This window comes from Lepisma saccharinum, chromosome 15 (genome assembly GCF_977018435.1).
Source record: "Lepisma saccharinum chromosome 15, izLepSacc3.1, whole genome shotgun sequence".
Taxonomy (NCBI): Eukaryota; Metazoa; Arthropoda; class Insecta; order Zygentoma; family Lepismatidae; genus Lepisma; species Lepisma saccharinum.
In genome coordinates, this window is record NC_139243.1 from 7952071 (window position 1) to 7974158 (window position 22088).

The 22088-nt window shown below is 36.8% G+C and overlaps 1 protein-coding gene across 1 annotated transcript; it reads right to left on the reverse strand.

Moving 5' to 3' along the window:
- Positions 1-804: 804 nt before the first annotated feature.
- LOC145999555 (uncharacterized) lies at positions 805-21861 on the reverse strand. Its single transcript, XM_083136559.1, has 5 exons — positions 21637-21861; positions 19741-19899; positions 14624-15564; positions 8987-12873; positions 805-2592 (listed from the first exon to the last, which is right to left on the reverse strand). The coding sequence occupies exons 1-4, from the start codon at positions 21778-21780 to the stop codon at positions 9300-9302; spliced, it is 4818 nt and encodes a 1605-aa protein (XP_082992685.1). The 5' UTR covers positions 21781-21861; the 3' UTR covers positions 805-2592; positions 8987-9299.
- Between the last annotated feature and the right edge of the window lie 227 nt (positions 21862-22088).

A 22088-nucleotide genomic window follows, 5' to 3' on the forward strand; every position in this document is an offset into this window, starting at 1 on the left:
TCCTTTTTACATGCATACTGTAAATGTAATAGTTCTCCAAGACTACAAAAAATTATTTCACAATATGTTTTTTTTTTTTATAAAATACACATTTAGCTTCACATTGTCATGATTTCTTAAAAATAAATACAATTAGTTTTCACAAAGATTATTTCTGAAAATTAAAGTAAAAATAAAAAGATGGTGCATTCATAATGCATACGTTTCACGCAAAAGTGTAACAAACCTGTGCATGATAGTAGTAAGGATAAAAATAGATTACAATGTCAAATAAATACTTCTATGTATACTTGGCAGAGATGTTAATCATGTTTTTTTTCATGTGACAACATTGTCTCTTTGTGATCTGCATTTTTTAATAATTTATGCTAGATATTGTGCATAGTACCACATACAAATATTTTGTTGCCTTTTGTGTAGTATTAATTTGTTCAAGTTATTTGACGGACTATATAAATCATAAAGCAGGTATTACCATGTATTCAGCAAGATTATGCAGTACATTGCAGGTGCAATATCCATGAATTTGAGAGATGAACTTCCAAAATTTTTGTATTCTTGAGATTTCTGTACATAACAAATGTGAGTATTTGAGCCATCCTCCAACATTATTTGGATTAATGAATACTGATTACTGGCAAAATTCTTGTTCATATATTTTAACATATTACAATATATATACAGGGTGTCATTTTAATGGCGACCACAGATTCGTATAGAGGACATCAAAACAAACAACTTTTCTCAGTAACATTTTTCTCGTTGGTGCGTCGATTCGACGCTACAGCTGTTCAAAAAAGACCGTTTTGCCGCCTGGATGCTGGCAACCCAACACAACATTTGATCGTATCTGTTACGTCATTTCCTGTGGCGAAACAGCGCACGACAGGATTGCAAGGAACACACAAATTTTATGAAAAATGACAAACCACATTATTAGCTGTAAAACGAAGCGAGAAACGTGTCCAGAAGACCGAACATCATAGCCTACCAGCCAGAAGAGCAGCAGTCATCTCAGGGGAAGGAGGAAGTGAATCAACGATATGAGAAATGGTAACAACGTATTCAAAATGAAGTGTCAATATCGGATTTTGTCTCAGCCTTCATGTCAAATATCAACAACAATAAATGTTATTGGGCCTACAGCTTACATGTGACTGTTTACGCCCAGCTACATGTCAGTTATATTTGCAAATCTCATTGCAAGGTTGATATCTACAGGTTTGTGTCCAGATTCTTTGTGGTGATAACGGAAGTATCCGAGGTTCACGTTGTTACATTACGGCTAGAACACGAACAACCACAGTAACAACGTAATCATGAATCAGTAACGAATATAGTGTCCTGTTCACAGTTGCAAACTATTACATGTGTATCCGGTGCATAGATAAACACAGTCGTCGGATATCTTGTATTACTATACTTATAGCCCTGAGTTCTTTCATTTCTATTTTGTCATCTGTTCATGTGTCACAGAAAACTAGTATCAGAAGGACGAAGTGGATAGACTAAATTGTAGATGCCAATTTGGTAACTAGATTTGCAAATATTTGACATACAAGCTGAGTCAATATTCGATATGACCACTTCCACTTGAATTATATTTTCTTTCTACCATTTTTCGTATTTAAGTTACAAAACAAGTTTTCAGTTTTGTTTTACAGTACATAATGTGGCTGATTTTAGCTATGTCATTTTTCATAGAATATGTGTGTTCCTGGCAACCCTGTACCGCATCGCTTCACGACGGGATATGACGCCACAAATGCTATCAAATGTTGTGTTGGGTTGCCAGCATTCAGGCGGCAAAACAGGCTTCTTTGAACGACTGTAGCTCCGAAACGACGCTCCAACGAGAAAAATGTTACTGAGAAAATTTGTTTGTTTTGATGTCCTCTATACGTTTCCGTGGTCCGTGGGCGCCATTAAAATGACACCCTGTATATATTAAGTTTATTATTAATGGAAGGAAATAATGAAAATACATGTAGTTATGCAAAGAAAAATCCATACAGAGAACATCCAGCCAAATAAAATACTACATTTATCCAAATACATTAATACTTTTAAGTTCACACAAGCATTCATACATCCCTCCCACGCATAATCCAGTCTTTTAACATGGTATGGAATATTTTACTTTTATCCATGCTAAATCATCAGGGGTGGCTTGAAGTAAAATATTATAATTTTTTAGTATACATTGCTTTCATAGTAATGTTTATGTACATATAATACTCAACACAAACCTATACAAATATCACATGATAAATATATACCAGCACACTGCTATATTAAGGACCTATAAATAAACTTCATTCTCTTAACACATACGTACATATATATACACACACACACACACACACACACACAAAAACCCTCACTGCTAATATCACTCAAATGCTCAACAGTTTCCAAACATGGTGATCACTTCATCATTGTACTAAAACACCACATCATACAAACAAACTTACAACAGTTGAAAATATTTTTCACTCTGATAATTACAAAATTAATGTAGCTGCTATGTTGTTGATGGAATTTGCCTCAAATCGCTGAAAGTGAACAGCCATTCAGTTGCAAGGTTATACACTGGAAAACAATGAGTACATATTAGTCAAGTTAGTGGATAAAACATATTCAAAAGCCTCACAATACCATGTACTGTAAATAATATGGGACTACAATCCTATATTTCTCCTTTGGGAATACGTGACGCACTGAACGGGAAGTAAAACAAATCTTTTATGCAGTAACATAAAGGAATATAATACAGGAATATAATACAGGGTGTGTCTCAAAGAAATAGACAGTTTCAAAATTTCACAGAAACAAGAGTTTTAATAACAAGGCTGAAATACTTCCATGGTTGGAAAAGTATGTCTTGAAGTTTACATGACTAAGTTACATATTACTTAAGTGAAATTTAGAAATATTACTTACGTGAAATTTAGTAATTCCATATTTCCATGTTGCACAATTTAATCTCCACCCCAGATGCCGTACCCTTAGAGGATCTTCGAAATTAATAGGATTTAACATCAAATTCTGCAATGCGGAAATACGGAATTTCTAAATTTCACGTAAGTAATTTTGAACCGCGTTTACTGCATCCACCATGAATAAGTTACATACGTTCTATGTGTGACCCTTTTGTAAGATGACAGACATCAATTATATTCAAGAACACAGAAAGCGTTTTCTACCTGGCTAACAGCCATATTGCTTCACTGACGTGAAGGGTGCTCACGTGATGCTGACATTATGAAAACAAACAAAAAGTGAAGGTCGTAAACTTGAAGACTTTCTCTATAAAACAGTACTAAATGCTTGCTGATAAAACAATGATTTATAAAGCATTTAATCCATTTCTTTTAGGCTCACTGTGAATATTGTCACATCAGAGAAAAAGAAAGTAAATAAAGCTGAGTGCAAACTGTGAGCTTACGTTTATCACTAACTGTAAGCTCCTTGATCACAACCAGTTACGAGGACCTTGCTAACAATTACTTGTTAATATATTTATCTGATGATCTGACATTTCTTGACATTTGTTTTTCTTACAACAAATAATTATAAAAAGCACTGCAAGACATTTTGTGGCCGCGGTGGCTCAGTCGGTAACGCGTCTGACTACCATGCTAAAGGTCCCGGGTTCGATCCCCGGCCGGTTCAAATCCGGGAACTTTTCTAACGGTGGAAGCGGCCCCGGCGCCTACCCAGCGTCGAATAACATGGGTACCTGGGGGAAACCCTGGGGGGTAAAGGCGGTCAGGGGCGTGATGCTGATCACATCACCCCCACTCACGACCGGATCAAGAAAGTGTGGGGCGTTACCCCCACACCCCCTATACGCCTTCATGGCGTGGTGCTAAGCACAGGGGAACACTTTACCTTTTTTTTACTGCAAGACATTTACATTCACTGCTGTCTGTGAACACACTTGTGATCAGTGTTAAATTTTACCCATAGAGGCAAGAGCCTCCTGTTTTCGAAGTTTGTACTAGGGATGGCCAAATCCAGATAACATTTTATCTGGATATTTGATATTTGGATTATCCAGATTATCTAGATATCCAATATTTGGATTATCTTAAATGTCTAGATATCCGAATGTGTGCATTATCCAGACAGTTTTATTGTTTATCCATTTTACAGGCTATCCACATACTCTTATATTCGTCACGTTTGTATTTCACTGTACAGATTCTCTACAAATATGTAATCTCCAAATTATTAGGATATTCAGATTATCCATTGCATTCAAAATGGGTAATTGAAATCTGGATATCCGTTACCCGGATGTTGTGGCTATCTCTAGTTTGTACCCACTTCAGGTGCATGTTACAGATATTGTGTATGTTCCACCATAGCACACAACACTAGATTAACTTAGATTTAAAATTATATGGAGTAGATTCCTTTCATGTAGGTTGACAGTGCTACTTATTTGGTTCTGTAGTAACAGACAATCTCGAGCATGGCGATAACACCTGCCAATCATTCTATAGCAAGTGCAGGATGCTCGGGTGGAGCGAGAGGTGGGGGGGGGGGGGGTAAAGGGGCTTGAAGGATTGAGAGGAAGCAAAAGTGGTTCCATGCAGGACTACTTTCCCCCTACAACTTTATGCACGAAAAATTCTCACCCTAGGAATTGAACACAATCTCCAACATGGCAACCAAGATGCCCTACTGACTGGATCTCTGCAGTCTGATAGTGTAAACTAATCTTTCACATTCATACTTCTTCATTATATTACCAGTACGAATGTTTTCATATATTTTTAGCTCGTGGATGGGTTATTGATACATATTACTTACGTGAAATTTAGAAATTCCGTATTTCCTTACTTTCCTTTCCGTGTTACCTTACCATGAAGCAGAACAGCCCAAAGGATTCGCGGAAGCGAATATAGCATCCGTGACATTCCACAAGAGCAGCTATAATTTTACGTCATTAGGTTTGGGACTGATAGTTATTTTCGATGTGTTCTTTTGCTATTTGAGTGTGCATACAAATGGCTTTTACCAATAAAAAAGCAGCGGAAAATATCCGAGATGGCAGGTTTTTACTTACACGTACCATACTATAACTTTTCAATCACAGTAGCTACAACTTGATTCTCATAAAAATCTAGCTTATAAAATATCATCAACCATGTAGTTTCAAACTCAAAATATGAATCTCTAAATTTAATGCGAGATATGTCCTAAAAATTGCACTTTTTCACTGAACCCATAAAATCGCAAGACATAAATCCATCAAATGCTGCACATGATCAATATTGATCCCAAATGACAGATTCATATGGCATCCATTATCAGACGTCTAATTATGGCCCTTTGATAATTTCTCACTCAAAAGTGCATTTCTGGAAAAAATTAACCCTGGAAAATTATATAATTTTCTGTATGAAGTTAAGTGATAACGTTAGGCATTGAAAAATATCTCAATGGATGAGGCTTTATAATGCAGAAAACCTGGTGTAAATATATCTTACAGCATTCATGATATAAATGTTCAAAGTTTGGGTTGTGCAACTTTTGAAACACACTGTACTAAAGACAAATTTAAGTCAAATAATCTATAACTTATCTTCTACATATACAAATCATATTTGATTCACATAAGTATGACTTAGTAATATGGGGAAAGAGGGAAGAAGAAGTATATAGACAGCTTGATAGTTGGAATGAGGAAATCAGAAGAGCAGGAATGAAGTTCAGTGCAGAAAAGAGTGAGGTTCTAATAACAATAAGAAACAGAGCCAGAAATGAACCAAGAATAAAGATGGACACGGAAGAGTTGAGGGTAGTGGAGAGCTTCAAGTATCTAGGAAGCATAATTGAGAGAAGTGGAAGAATAGATGAGGAGGTAAACAGAAGAGGACAAATGGGTGGTGGATTATATCAAAGTGTTCGAAGATTAATATGGAACAGGGATGTACCTATGAAATGCAGGAAGGTAATATATAACACATACTATGTGCTAATAATTACGTACAGAGCAGAGACTTGGACAATGACAAAAGAAAGATGCAGACAGTGGAGATGACATTTTTAAGGAGTATATTGGGGAAGATTAGAAGGGATAGAATAAGAAATGAGCAGATCTGACAGACAGTGGGTGTGGTGAAGCTTCAGGACAGGATGGATCAGGCACAGATGAGATGGTTCGGACACATGAAGAGGATGGATGCAGAAAGACTGCCAGTACGAGCTTACCATGCGCAAGAAGTGGGAGTAAGGCCAAGGGGGAGACAAAGATGTTGGTGGAAAGAGCAGAATGTGGAGTGCATTAAAGGAAGACCGGCAAAAAAATGGAGAGGCTTGACTTCTATGCCAACCCAGCCAGAGGCAGGAAACAGCAAAGGATGATGATGAAATATGAATCAGTTATATATCCAATTAATTCACAGTATGAAACTACTTCAGATTTTTACAAATTAGATTTAAGTATACAATTTTCAATTTGTATTATTTTTAGTACATCTTTTTATTTCATTTTAGGTTACCAAACTTTTAATATGTTTTAGCCTGTGAAAATATGATCACTTTTGCCGATTAATTTGAGGAACAGCTCGAATCCATAGCTTGGAATACATCCATGAAGAATTATGAAATTTCTAGCAAGATTTGTCAGTTCCCAACATAATAAGTGCACTATTTTGACAAGACTCAAAGTCAGTGGCATGCCCGGGTGGGAAGGGGTCATAACCGCCCCTTCCTCCTTTGGCCCAGTATTCCTAAAAAAAAATTACATTCGATCACCTTGACATTGTCATCAAATTGATATTGTGACAAAATTTACATATATTATGCTGCAATTTAAGTTATAACAGCATTCTCAGCATTATATACAACTTTTTACTACTGCTAAACTTTTAGCATGACTTATAACAAACATATTTCATCATATTTTGTCACTTGAGCTGCTATCTTGTCTTTTGCTCTCATCAGTGTATCCAAATGCGATACTTTTTCACCATTGTCACAGAATATAAACTTTGATAATTTTTCTTGTACAAAATATTAATTTTTACCACATCTTGTTATAATTTTTACTGTGATGCATATTTAATACAATAAATGGATATTTACTCATCTAAACTTATGTTTTTTAATTTAATTTACAACATAAAAAGTTTGATAAAATGTTTTTACCCTCGGCGGAAAAAAGTTTTTCCCGTATTTTATAGATTCTTCTCACAAAGTCGTTTTCACGTTCAGAAGACACAACGGTGCTTATGGAGAAACCGTACAGTGTTGCCAATAGAGCACTAGCTCATGTCGTCGGGAAATGATGAGCTTCCTTCACAATGTGTTACATATTTTATATATATAATGATAATTATTAATATTAATATTATACTGTGAACATTACAATTCATTAGCATGTAATTTTCCCATTAGATTTAATTTAATACACAAGCACATTTAATATTCATTCGCCTTTCTCTGTAATTATTTCATAGAATAACATTGAGATATGGTAATGTGTTACATATACATATATAAATTCATTATTGTCCATGAATTTATGTGTACGTTGGAAACTGAAAGGTGATCTTCATTTCAGTATTAATGTCGACAGTAATGTAAACAAAAACAACGTGTATTTGCGACAGCACTAATGTTGCTCACAACAGCAGCACTGGAAATAATTGTCAATTATTAAATTTAAGTAATTGCAATTCTATTATAACAAACTGAATGAAGTTAATATTTTTACTGAATGGAAATAAAATAACAACTCGAAAACTTGGTGGTGATTAGCCGGAATGCTGTGGTGAGTCAGTTCAAGATGGCCAGACAACGTCCCCTTACTTCGCGCGCGGTTCGGGTTAAAAAGAAACTCCAAATGCATGGAAGTAATATTTCTGGGAACCTTTGAGTGGTTATAAAAAATAATTTCATTATTTTCTTCACAACTTTGTCGCTGGAAGTTTTTACTTGGAATTACAGAACAAAAAATTGCCAGCGACGACATTTTCTACTGCACGAATATAAAAAATCTCCACATACTTTATTTAAATATTTTTTAATGCGAATATACTTTAAAGTATTGATAAATTCTGAGCACCACCATCACCTATGACAATTAGAAAACCGTGTCAATTTTTTTCATAATGAATGCTTCAATTTTATGGCATGTTTCAACGTTAGGAATGAAAACAATGTAAAAATTTTGTTTTCACAGAAAATTTGCATTTTTAATTTATCTCAAAATACGTAAACAAGTTACCACTTTTTTGTGCTCACCATCGTATTCTCTACAAAATTTCCTGCAAAACTGCAGGAACCGATTTTACGTAAGCTAAATTTGTAAATCGAGAAATTTCACAACAGTGCGCTCATATTTCCCATAAGAAAAGCATTGCCCGTAAGAGCCCATTGTGTCTTCTGAACGTGAAAACAACTATAGAAAGGCTTGCTACATAAAAACAATTTTTTCATGTGTAGGATGAAATAAGACATTTTCTGGGCAAATTGACAAATTTATGACTAATTTCTACTCAAAATGCGTTTATTTTGCTTATATTTGCTTCCAAATTATCATACGCATGTGTACAAACCCAAATAATCTTGCAAATTTTGCCAAAAATTTTACTATCGTTGTTTTTATTTCTCAATGCATTGCAATCGTAAGTACTTAAAAGTAACTCTGTATAAGTACCGTAAGTGATAATTATCATAATATTCAATTTCCATCATTACCGAAGTTTGTATTGATGCTTGATTTTTCATGCAAGTCTTAAATGAAAGAAAATTACATTAACATCAATGAAATTTGGGCTTTATATCACCAAAATAACTGTTTTTACTAAGCTAATACGCTTAAAATCAAATAATATGATGAGCCATGCAATATACTACTTATATCGGTACGTGACAATGTCTCGATGGGGGTACAGGTCAACGGTCCCCTAGTAATAACCATAATTATTTCATGCACTACCTATGATAAAATAATAATATATCTTACCTTAGGAAAATCCTGGTAGCGTAATTGTTACAAATCCTTCTGTAGAGAGCACCACTATTCCAAAATATGTTCATTAGCCTCACAACAAACCACACTTCTGCAGGAACATGAAGGAAACCCTAATGTGAAAATGTTTTCAACTGCGTGGCTCCCATGTTCAATACTGTTCAAAATGCAAAGCAATCTGTTTCTTCACTACTCACACACATCCCTGTGAGATCAAAGCATGATATTTGAAAGCTGAACAAGCATTGTAGCTTAATGATATGAGCTTTTGAAATGGCACATAGAAGTTATTAACGTTTGTGAACTTTTACCCGAGCAGAGTTTTCATATGCATCTCAACATGGGCTTTCAGCTGATCCTGTCGAAAGTATGATTTATTACAGAATTGACAAACGTGTTTTTTAAATCCCGTGTGAATAACCATATGCCTATATAGGCAGCTTGAGTTGGCGTAAGTTTTCCCACACTCTTTACAAACGCAACGAGCCCTGGAAGGATTGTGGAGTTTTTTATGCTGCTTGAATTTATCAACATTCATAAACTTTTCCCCGCAAATTTTGCAACTGAATATTTTAATTTTTGTAGGACTGCGCACCACTGTTTTCTTTTTTTCAGGGTCTTCCGTCACTTCTGGCAACACTCCTTTGACTTTCGACTTTGTTGCTAGTTTATTTTCTTTTGGTCGTTTTGGTTTCTTCACCGTTTTTTCTGCAGCAGAATCTAATTCAGACTTCACAAGTTTCTTTTCGTTATTCACAGTGGCACACTCATTAGAAACCATTTTAACTTTGGGATCCGGAAAGTTTATAACATCCTCACTATAATCCTTCCCAGGAATGTCCTCCACGGTATCTACATCCACGAAGTCAGACTCGTCATCTTTAATGCTGTTGTCCTCTAGCGAAGACTTGAGCTTACCATCAACAACCTCTCCATGCTCTTGTAGATGGTCCCTGAATACAGATGCACTGTCAAATATTTTCTCACATTTTTCACACTTATATTTGCTATTACCGACAGCATATTTTAGGTGGGTGTAGAAACTGCCGTGTATTCGTAGATGTCCTGTAAGCTGCCGCACTTTGTAGAATATCTTTCCACATATCTCGCAAGGATAACAGTTCTCGGACTCTTTAACCACCTTGTAATGCTGTTTCTTCTTCATGGCTCTGCGACGGGAAGGGAATTCTTTCACACTTCCATCCACGTCGCTGCTGTCTTCGACATACTTGCTGCAGCTACTGTCACTAACACATCTTCGTTTCACTCTTTTTCCAGCCTCATGATCGTTTTCACTCTTTGCATCTTCGCTGCCCAGATTAGAAACATTGTCATCATCACGAGGTAATGGTTCTACACCCTCTAGCATTTCACTGTCCTTGGTGCTGCTCGCAAGTTCATCATCTACAGAAACTGAATCTATACCATTCTCGTTCACAATACCCAATCCAGTTTTCTTATAGCTAGGACCGTGAATATGCATATGGCCATTCAATTTCTGATACGTATCAAATACTTTTCCGCAAACTTTACAATCAGTTTCTTTAAATTTGTATTTCAGGCTGTGTGTTCGCATATGTTGTCGCAGTTTCACGCAGTTTGGAAATATCTCGTCGCATATACTGCACTTGGGTATTCTTTTGTAGTTTGGACTGTGGATCCGAGAGTGTCCTCGTAGTTGTAAATACTGGTCAAAAACTTTTCCGCACACGTTGCAACCAAACTTCTGACTTCCAGGAATGTACACTTGGCACTTCTTAAGGGTTCCTGTTGCAGGATAATTCACGTTTCCCTGTGTTGGCATGGTGGCATTCTTCTCCGAATCTTCTAAAGGTACTACACCATCAACTGATTTTACTTCTAAAGGATATTTTTCTTCCCGTGTGTCTAACTGCTCCACAGACTCAGTTTCCGGATGCACACTTGAATCGTCAGTAATATTTTCGCCGTAAGTTGTTTCGTTCTGCTTGTGACTCCTTCTGTGCAACCACAATTGAGCTGCATTCTGAAACTTTTCTCCGCACACAAGGCAGATGTGTTTTCTGCTCTTCACACCAAATGTCCATTTACTTCTCTTCTTGTAATTTGCTGCATGTACGTGCATGTGTCCATTAAGTTTTGATTTTGTTGTGAACTTCCTACCACACTTCTTGCATGGAAAAAGTCCATCTAGGTCGTCAATTGGTGCATCTGAAGTCTGAAGGTTTCCCTCAATTACCCTCAGCTGGGCACATGCCGATTCACTAGTTTCAGAATCAACGTGGGAATTAAGAAGCTCTTCAGAACCAAAAGTTCTATCACACAGACCACACTTATGAACTGTACTCGCATCTGATTGGACCATGTCCAGAACCTCCACATCTGCCTGTGGCACGTCTGCGGCATTTTTCTGATCTTGAATGTGCTGGAGCAAATGTTGGACTAGACGGATCCTATGATAGAAAGCTTTCGGGCATGTCTTGCACTTGAATTTTTTATTTGAAACTGGTCCCGATGTAACCGTGGGAACCTTTGTAAAGTTAAGTTTCTTCACAGGGTTTGACGAATCCTTTATTTTGAGCACTGGATTCAGCTTTCCCTTCCGCTCCGCTTCTTTGACAGACCTTTCGCTAATTCCCGTGTGGTAGAACATGTGTCGTTTCAGGTTGACATTTGAACTGAATATTTTCCCACACTCTGTACATGGCCACTGAGTCGAGTCTTCCTTTGCACTCTGTTGCATTGGTTTCACTTTCGTGTGAGTTCGTAAATGCTTAATAAGATCGCTCCGTGATGTAAAAACATCCTTGCACTGTTTACACGTGAAACTTTCTTCAATATTGTGTTGAACTTTCATGTGGTCTCTGAACTGTTCTTTGGGAACAGGCACTCCACACTTTTTGCATATCTTCTTGACATCAGACAATTTACACTTTTGCATGGAGTCAAGTTTTCCGTTGTGTTTCTGCATGTGTGCCGTGAATTCCTCAATTTTTGCGAACATTCTCTTGCACAGCTTGCAAAAGTGGTCCCTGCCCTCTGAATGGTTCTTCATGTGCCTAACAAAGTAATCTTTTCTCTCAAATGCCACATCCTTACATTGGGGGCATGGATAAGCCTTCTTCTGCGCATGCCTTGCCAAATGCTCATCCAGTAACTCTTTACTTGAAAAACACTTGTTGCACTTATCGCACATGAAAGGTTTCATCTTCAAGTGCATAGTTAGATGCGATCTGAGATGGTCCCGTCTTCTGAATCGCTTCCCACAATTTCGGCAAAGAAATCTTCTAATGTTCATATGGATCTTCTTATGCTCAAGCATATTGCTCCTTGTGGAGAAAATCTTTGAACAAACGTCGCACTGGTTCTGATTATTGTGCGTTTGGAGATGGACATTCAGAAGTTTCTCCTGTTCAAACTTTTTCCCACAGACATTGCAAATACATTTCTTTTCGTCGTGGATTTCGAGGTGTGACTTAAGTTCTTCTTCCTCGGAAAACTTCTCCCCACACTCATTGCATGAAAACGGCAACTGCTTCTCATCTGGTACATCCTCAATGGAGTGTTGCTGCATGTGCTCCAAATAGAGTTGTTTCTCTTTGAGATTCACTCCACATATTTTACACACGTAACTCTTCTTTGCATGAGAAATCAGATGCCGTTTCAAGTTCGCTGCTGTTGTATATGCCTTTCTGCATAATGCACACACGTGAATTCTATCCCGTATGTGACCTTTTACATGGATGATTACACTATAGTACTTAACATACGTCTGACCGCAAAGTCTACATATGAAGTTCTTGCCCTTCTTCTGAACGTAACGTCCAATCGCACTTGGAGCAATGACGTTATTTTCCTCGTCATTAAGGGAAATTTGATTGGAACCAGTTCTGCCTGAATAGCTGAAAAAAAAAACAGTTTGTAAGACACTTCCATACAAATACACACAGAAAAATTACAAAACCACTCCAAAAAAACAAGTCTCAATTCTAGTGCATGTGATGGTCCTGTGGATCCGCACAATATAATTATATGTTTATTCAAATTATTAATTTCATATTATACAAGTCACTTTCTATGAATGGCAAAAAGAAATGTATAATAATTACTTTGTACAACGTTAACCTATATGTTATTCATTTGCGCTAAATGCTTTATATATGATGTTATAGTTGGAATTCTGATGTTTCTATAGCAACAAAAATCAATAGTCATTATATAGCAATGGATGTAATGAAATTGGAATACAGGTAATAGTGGAACTGCATCTTGCTTAGTTATTTTACTAATATATAAACCCACAGAAGTTGTATCTTCCCCTTCTTGTTATAATTCGAAATATTTATGAACTAATTCTAATTGTGCAAAATGATTAACCAGTGATCATCACATGCATATGTATTAGTATTGCTTCTACAACAATCAAAAGTGAATCATCATGTGTGCTATTGCTGTTGAGCAGATATCTGCAAAATATTTGTGGTGTCATAATCCTATTTTCTGTTGTAGATATTTACTCAATAGTTGCAACAAAGCATACAACGATTCACTCGAAGGGTGGAGACAGAATCAGTCTCCGAAACACAAGTATATAAAAATGGGGTTAAAAGGCCAAAAACTCAACATACAGATGAACTGTTCCTCTTTTCTAGAAGTCAAAGAGGAAGCGATCACCTTTTTGTACACACCAAAGAAGAAGTTAACACCTGTGCTGAACACAGAGGAAGGAGTAGGAGTGATCACCTTCTTTCAAGATGTCAAGGAGGTGGTGATCAACTTCTTACATGGCAAAGGGGAGGAGTTCATTGCTATTTACACTAACCTTAAAAGATCACTTACTGCTAGTTTTAAATGTTCAGAGGAGGAAAAAAAAAGGCCCAAGTTCCTTGTTGCGATTTCATCATGCTATGAATGCAATTTTTACATGGTTTGATTTTGATGTACGTCTGTTAACACATACTGCGGAGTTTTAGCGATTACTTAAGGTTTTGTTCAATATATGCTTTTGTGGTTAGGTTAGGGAAGTTAGATTTGGTTCCCTTAGCATTAAAATAAAGTCCCTAAATGCATTATACTAAGGTTCCGATTTACTTCTACATTCATCCCCACGCTTCTACGATATTTACTGTCGCTTGTCGACGGAGAATATCTTGTCCATGAGAAGTGCGTAAGGTAATTTTCAAGTTGTTTTTTTCAACATAAATAACCTTTTTTCAAGTCCAATTTAAGGAAGGTTCAAATTTTGTGTGACAATGATTTCCAAAATTCTACGATAATTAGTCTTTGTGCTAGGAGAAATCATAAAACAATCAGAACCGTTAACAAAAAAAAATTTAAAAATATTTTTTTTGTTAAGACTGCAAAATAATCAAGGTAGATATTTATAGGTACTATGAGCATGCATTATCAGACTCACAATAATGTGACGAGAATTTAACACATGGCAGAATTTGCACTACAAACATTGGTGCATAAAAATATTCCCTTGGGTTAAATCCCTGAAGATGGGTGGCGTTAGTTCTCAAAATCTCAGAAGCGTATCAAACTAACCGGGATAACATTCCGAGAGGATCGTTCGTCACCATGCAAAGCTGCAAAAATTATACCTTCCACCTTTTATAAAGGTTAGGTAGAGTGAGAAAAAGTACATACCTACTGTTTTCATCCTCTGGTTCAGGAACATTACTTTTGCCAAATCCACCTGACCTTTGACGGATTTTCAGAGCCGATGTTCCACCAGTTCGTTTAAATGATCTTTTGAATGTTTTCTTTGCATTCAACACACTCTTTCCACGATTTATTTCTAGACTGTGCTTTACACTTCCAATCTGTCCCTTTGCTGACGCTAAAGCAGGGCGTTTCACCTTATGCAACAGGCTGTTTTTGGTACGTACACGTGATGGTGGAACTATATTTTGAACTTTTCGCACTCGACTGCCACCGAGTTTCTTCTTAACCATCAAGTAATTGCTACTGGCTGTGGGGTGCTTGAGATAAAACCTATTCGGTCCCCTATCAGCGTCTCTATGGCTAAACTGAGGTGGGGATAGCCTACCGCTGGTTGACTGCAAGGGGTCGTATATGCTCGTAATGTTACTATCAGGAAACTCACAACTTTGTGCACCATTTTCCTCACCGCACAGCACGACACAGCTACCGTCCTCCTCGTAGTTCCACTCGGAAGTAAGACTCGGTCCAATATCATCTTCAGGTTCAGATATTTGCCTCGTGGATGAACCGGGACTGCCGACGGGATCCTCAACAAACACTTCACTTTCTCCCACATTCTGATCTTGGTCCGAAAGAGAAATAACCTCTTCACCCGAGTTCAAATTGCTGTTTAAACTTGGAATTGACAATGGCCTGGGCTTGATATCAGCCGATGATGAATTATCGTCACTTTCAATGCCGATCTGTTCGTAACTGAAGTTTATCAAATTGTCTGCTTCCTGGCCAACATTTGCCTCCTCGTAGTCATCTTCTACTTTTATCTCTATTTCTGAACTAGTTACTTCCGTCACGGGGTCACTCAGGGCATAGCTTGAACTTATCCTTGGGGTCAAACTTGAAGGCATATACAATGGATCACGGTGCTGAAATTTAGAAGAACTGGCTTAATTTTACATTGTTTATATCTAAGATAAAGTAGTCATATATTAGCAGTGCAAAATAAGACGAAGCCATAGAGGAACCACACGCAAAAGAACGTGAGCAGACCCGTGACTCCTGAGTATCATACACCTGCATGGAGGCTAAGGTGCACGAAGGTTCTTTTGTTCGTGGTCACTCTATAGGTTCTTCACCTGTTACAAAATTAAGTAACATTAAGATTATTTCCAGGGATACACAAATACAAGGTGACATTATTTTCTTTACTGGACACCTGAATTTTTAAATTCAATTCTAAAATACAGGGAGGCCAAAAAGAAGGTAACCGAAATTCTAAAACATGTATAAGTTTTGGTTACCTTTTTGGGTCACCCTGTATGTTGAAGACATTTTCATTACCTTTTATTTAAAAATAACGGGTATAGAATATGTTTCTAAACGTTTGTGTGTTTTCTGCATCATTAAATCAGTGTAATAGACAGGGCCCCGATTTTGATAACCTAAAAATTTTTGAAAAATGACCCAAAAATTCATACAAAACTCAATCTGCTTATTGAAAATAGTATATATATTCCAAGACAAGCAATTTAACAATTGCTTCTTCACCTTGGTGTGTTGTACGGACTGTGAATAAGAAACTCGACAATGTTGCATTTTGCAACTTTCAGACAGGCTTTGTTGCGCTGGTAGATAAGCACAGAGTAAGTACCGCAAGATAACATTCAGACAAAACAGAAATTGTTGAACTTCTTATGTTTCAGCATGCAATGACACATTTTTTTTTTAAAAGAAAATACCTAAAAATGACCCTCCTGACAAGAAGGGGCCAGTGCCTGAATTATTTACCCCAGATTATTATTGGGAAACCATTTACAAAATCCAAATATGTTTCTTACAAAACAAAAATGCTCACAATTAAGAGACCCATCAAATGAGGTGTGGCTCGAATCCTTTACAATCTGAGAGCCTCCCCGATGGCACAGTGGTAGCATCGTCGCCATCCCGGGTTTGATACCCGGTGGAGGCAAGTAGTGGTTCGAATCCCACTTTCAACTGTGGACCCAGTCCCGATTAGCCTTACAGTGCATAAAGTGGACGTAAAAGACCAAATCAATCAACCCTTTTCAAGGGACAACAGAGTAACTTTATAACGAGCACCATGCATTCAGAAGATCACTTCTCAACTCGTCCCAGTGCACTTTAGTGAAATATTCTTACTAGTTCATGCAATTTGGTACCTATTTCAAAACTTTAAACCTGTTATGAAGTTAAAGACTAACCCTGTACATTGACCGATTTGATTTATTGTGCTTAGCTTTTCTGCCACTTGTGATTAATTGAAACAGCACCCAGGCCGGGATTCGAACCAGGGATTCCTGCTGACATAGCAGCATGTGCTAACCACTGAGACCCAGAGGTTGGCCCACCCTCTATACCAAGAAAGAAAATGTCCATTCAGAAGGACTAGCAAACACCAGATCATATTTATCTGTCAAATTCTAAATTTGGGGTCAGATGTTAGATTATTGTTATCCATTTTTAAGTGATCATGTCTCTAATAATATTTTTTACATGTCAAGGAGGAGGTAATCATCTTTTTCCAGACACCAAATAGGAGCTGATCATTAATCAAAGTTCAAGTAGGAGTGTTCTCTTTCCTCCCCATAAGGGCATGCTATTCTGAAAGTCTTCTTTTTGATCATATACATAAAACATTTCTTCAAGTTTAATTATTGACAAAGTTAACAAAAACAAAAAAAAATCTAAAAATGCTTAAATTGAAAGAAGGAAAAAAAAGGTAAAGTTTCCCATGCATAGCACCATGTCATGACATGAAGGCACATTTAGGGAATGTGGGGGCAGGACCCACACATTCTTGTTCTCGGCCATTTGGGGGATGATGTGATCAGCATCACACTCTGGATGCCTTTACCTCCTAGGTACCTGTTGATTTGAGGCTGGGTAAGCCCCAGCGCCACTTTATGCAAGGAGAAGGCTGGGAAAAGTCCAACCTTAGATCACCCATCCAGGGAATAGTAGCTGGGTCTCCCGCAGCAGTGAGACGCCCTACTGACATACACCACCGCAGCTCCAAAGTTAGAGAAAGAAAACAAACTTGAAGCACAACACTTGCTGCAAAAGCAACAATATTCTATCATTATACAATAAAAGCACGTTAATCCGAACCCTGATAAGCCGGACAGGCAGAAAAAAGCGTGACGCACAGCCAGGTCCATTGGGCACATCATCATAATTGTTTTTTGATGAAAACAAAATGTGAAATAACATATTGTCAGTGCTCGAAAAATTTTCTTCAAAGCTAGGTGCCAGCTCTGGAAATCAGGTGCCAGGAAACTACCTACTAGCAATTGTGCATACTACAGTGTGTTTCAAAAGTCACACAACCCAAACTTTGAAAATGTATATCATGAAAACCGTAAGAGGTATTTACACCAGGTTTTCTGCACTAAACAATCATGTATGCTATCACTGGGTTAATAAATTTATGTTAGCATGTATCCAAATACAAGCAATTACATTTTTTAAAAAAATATATTGTTAATTTGCTGAAAACATCTGAGAATTGATTTTCAACAATATATACCAACGTAGAAATTTTCTGCGGAAAATGCAGGTTCGACCAGGACTCGAACCTGGGTCTCTGGCATATCGTACAATTTCTCTAGCTACTCAGCTGGCCTGGCCTCGCCTGATTTTTCGCTGTCGCTGTTTTACCTGCATGGAATCTTCTCTGCCAGTGGTACCTCAACGGGATCTGTTGTCTTTGAAATACAGTAGACTTCGACATTGCCTGGTTCCCTCCCAGCGTAGAGATGTTAATTATTGAAGATCTACTACGTAGAAATTTTCAGTGAAAAAAGCATTAACATCTCTACTCTGGAAGGAACCAGGCAATGTCGAAGTCTACTGTGTTTCAAAGACAACAGATCTCGTTGTGGTAGCACTGGCAGAGACGATTCGACACAGATAAAACAGCAACAGCGAGAAATCAGGCAAGGCCAGGCTAGATGAATAGCTAGAGAAATTGTACAGTATGCCACAGAACCAGGTTCGAGTCCTGGTCGAACCTGAATTTTTTGCTGAAAATTTCTACGTAGTACATCTCCTGTGTGTGTCTAATCTTCAATAATAATACCAACTTTTAACAATTTGTGGGATCATTTGTTGGTGTTTGACTAGTCGTAAAACAGTTGCTTTGTGAGGTACAGCAGAAGCAAGGGATTTTTCTTAGAAAACCTTTACCAACATGACACTTTTTGAAAACAGAATTATCCTGCAAGTTATGCAATTAATTAAAAATTGATTAATTCTGCTGTGAAGACTTGAGACGCAAAAATGGACCCCTTTATACAGGAATAAATGTAATATTCTGGTAACGACATAAATGTGCTATTAGAAGGAATATGTTTATTTTGTGTAGTAAATTCACTTTTTAAATCAAATTTAGGATTATAGTATTCACATTTTTTAAAACCAAAATGTAATTTTATGTACCGCTATAACAGCGAAATTTTATTATATTTACCGCTTTCGAACCCAAAATTCATTCCGTTTCTGTACCAAAATGTTGCTTCTTTACCAAAAATATGTGCCTCTAGGTATCACGTATGTACGTTGCACAGTATTGCTTTACATTTTACTGTACTGTATAGTGTATTTAGGCCTATGTCCTTTAAATACACCATAATAAACGTGTTTTGTTGCTATAAACGAAGTTTTAATGCACTTTCTACTGTTCTTTTAGGTTATTTCACTTAATCCGGACTTTCGTTAAACCGGTCAACTTATCCCATCCATTAGTCTGGATTAACGAGGTTCAAAGTATGTTCTATGTAAACCAAACCCTTTGTTACCCTTGTGAAAAAACCAAGTGTGTCAATAGTACTGCTTTTTTTTCTTCTTTTCTTTCCTTCTTCAAAATTTTGACATTCTTCCTCATTTGACTTTCCTGTGCATGCCTAAACTTAGCCAACTCTACCCCAGCAAGTCTTTGTATGCACTCTCTTGTACTCAAACTCAGCCTTGTTTTGAGCCGAACAAAAGAGTTTCATCGACTCTACTTACTCATTTAAATATTGAGATTAATGTAAAGATGTAGAAAAGATGTATTTAAACAAACAAAAATAGGAGTTACTTACATCTGAGAGAGATTCTGGAATAGCATAGTCATGTTTTGCTAAGTAAGTAATCAGCAGCTTTGATGACTTGTGACAAGTCTCTCGGAATTCCTGGAACGTTTCCAACTGAGATACACAGCAATGACAAACAAATTTTGGTAGATTATCTCGTTCTGCAACCTACGGCAAAAAGAAATTAAAGTCAGTACCATTTGTAACAAATAACACAGTGTTCGTTGCATTAAGTAATTTGTTGATTGTAAAGTACTTTACTTTTGAGCTTGATGAGTTAAAAAAGTATGTAATCATCCAATTAAAGTTACCACCAAATACTTACAAAGTAACTTTTCAAAAATCTACATCCCAGATAGCACGAAAGGGCACCGTTAACGCACTGTATCCCCTAGAGAATTGTGTTGAATTTTGTTGTAATTGAAAGATTTCGATGTTTTACGTAGTAGGATAAAATTGGTTCCAGCACAGAAAACACAAATAAAGGAGATATTTGATCCCACAGTATGGCCCATGTGGAGCGAATGTAGAATAGAGAGAATGTCTTTAATTTTGTTAATATTTGGTATACTAACTAAATTTGGCCTTCTAATCACGAATCTGTTGGTAAAATGCCGTGGACACATCTGGAAATCGTGAAAAAAGCTGATGTAAGTTGATTTTTTTTTTTTAAAAAAAAAGCTTTTTCGCGTTGTTTTAGGAACAAAATTTTAACTATGCTTGCCTAATGTAACCGAACCTAACCTAACCTTGCCAAAAATGGTTCGTGGGGCTTTTCATGAATGGTTTTTGGTGCTACCTGTGCATCGTTCGTGGGGCTACCCGTCAATTTTTACACGTGTCCGCGGCATTTTAACAGATTCGTGATTAGAAGGCCAAATTTAGTTAGTATACCAAATATTAACGTAATTAGAGACATTCTCTATATTCTTCATTCATACCGGCCACATAAGTAAAAACCTGCCATCTTGGAGTACTTTCGCCGCTTCTTATTAGTAAAAATCGTTTGCATGCACACTAAAATAGCGTCAGAACACATCAGAATTTGTTATCAACTAAAAATCTAATGATGTAAAATTATAATTGCTGTTGTGGAATGTCATGTTGGGTGCCATATTCTCTCGAGTGAAGCCTTTGGGCTGTTCTTCTTCAAGGTAAGGTAACGTGCTATGGTAACAGACATTTTATTTCATAACACATCTCCGTGAACAAAATGAAAAAGGTTCCACTTTCTCGAGGGGGTAGAGGGTGAAGGGTACCCACCAAAGCTTGTGACAAGCTTGCTTGCTCATTTACTTTATGCACAATAAAGCTAATCGCGAATGGGCCTACAGTTTAGAGTGGGATCCGAACCACTATGTGCCTTAACCACATGTATCTGGGATCAAACTTATACAGTATTACTTCATGGTAACTTAACAATAAACGAAAAATCGAAATTTTGCATAATGTGCAACAGATATATTGATTTCAACCAGGTACTAATTAGCAAAGATCCAAATTTTAGTTGTGGGTGCTTTCGTGAGTAGGTTAAGTCTGCTTTTAGCATTGCTAGAGTTGCCTTTGCTGTTGTAACGATACTCAAACAAATTTTGTGCATTTCGAAAATGCAGTTAACCACTTTGATGTAGGTCACTGTAACTTTAAAAGAGAAACCACAAAAGGGTCAAAAACTACATTCTAATTATACCGGCTCCAAACATGAACCAATCATAATAGCCACGTATTTTCAGATTTGTCATGTAGAAGCATTCTAGTATAGAGTTTTCAATAAACAAAAATAAATAATAAATAAAAACAATAAATTCTGTAAATACATTCTGTCATACAATCAATGGCCATAAAATCAGGATGAGACACACAATCAATTTATTGTTTTTCAGACACAGTTGAAGATGCACTTACTGCTAAAGAAAGGCAATTTAAAATCTTCTGATTGAGATTACGGCGAAATCCTTCAATTTCGAAGACATGAATCTTTGAATTTGTGTTTGACAAGCATAAACGACACAACTGATGGAAATTAGAAAACAAATTGTCGTTTTCCATTGTAGACGCGCACAACCTTTCGGCTACATGGTCCACTTTATTACCACCACAACAATCCTGGTTCTTCAATCGCCATCTTGCGTTGCGTATGCACACACACATACAACACTGATTTAATTGAAAACAATACAGAGCGAAAACATGAGCTTCAGTGATCTGATCACTTCATTGTCATTCCCTTCCACTTTATTTCGTATTAAAATAAATCAACAAAAAAAAACATAAATCTCTTATGTTTATTAAATTTAAAGTAGTGCTAAAGAAATGAAATAAGAATGGATTTAAATAACATAACAAACTATTTTATT

Coding starts and splice junctions, on each gene's coding strand:
- LOC145999555 (XM_083136559.1), bottom strand. CDS start 21,780: ATGGAAAACGACAATTTGTTTTCTAATTTCCATCAGTTGTGTCGTTTA. Junction 19,900..21,636: donor TAAATTGCCTTTCTTTAGCA/GTAAGTGCATCT, acceptor TTTTTGCCGTAG/GTTGCAGAACGAGATAATCT. Junction 15,565..19,740: donor TTCCAGAATCTCTCTCAGAT/GTAAGTAACTCC, acceptor TCTAAATTTCAG/CACCGTGATCCATTGTATAT.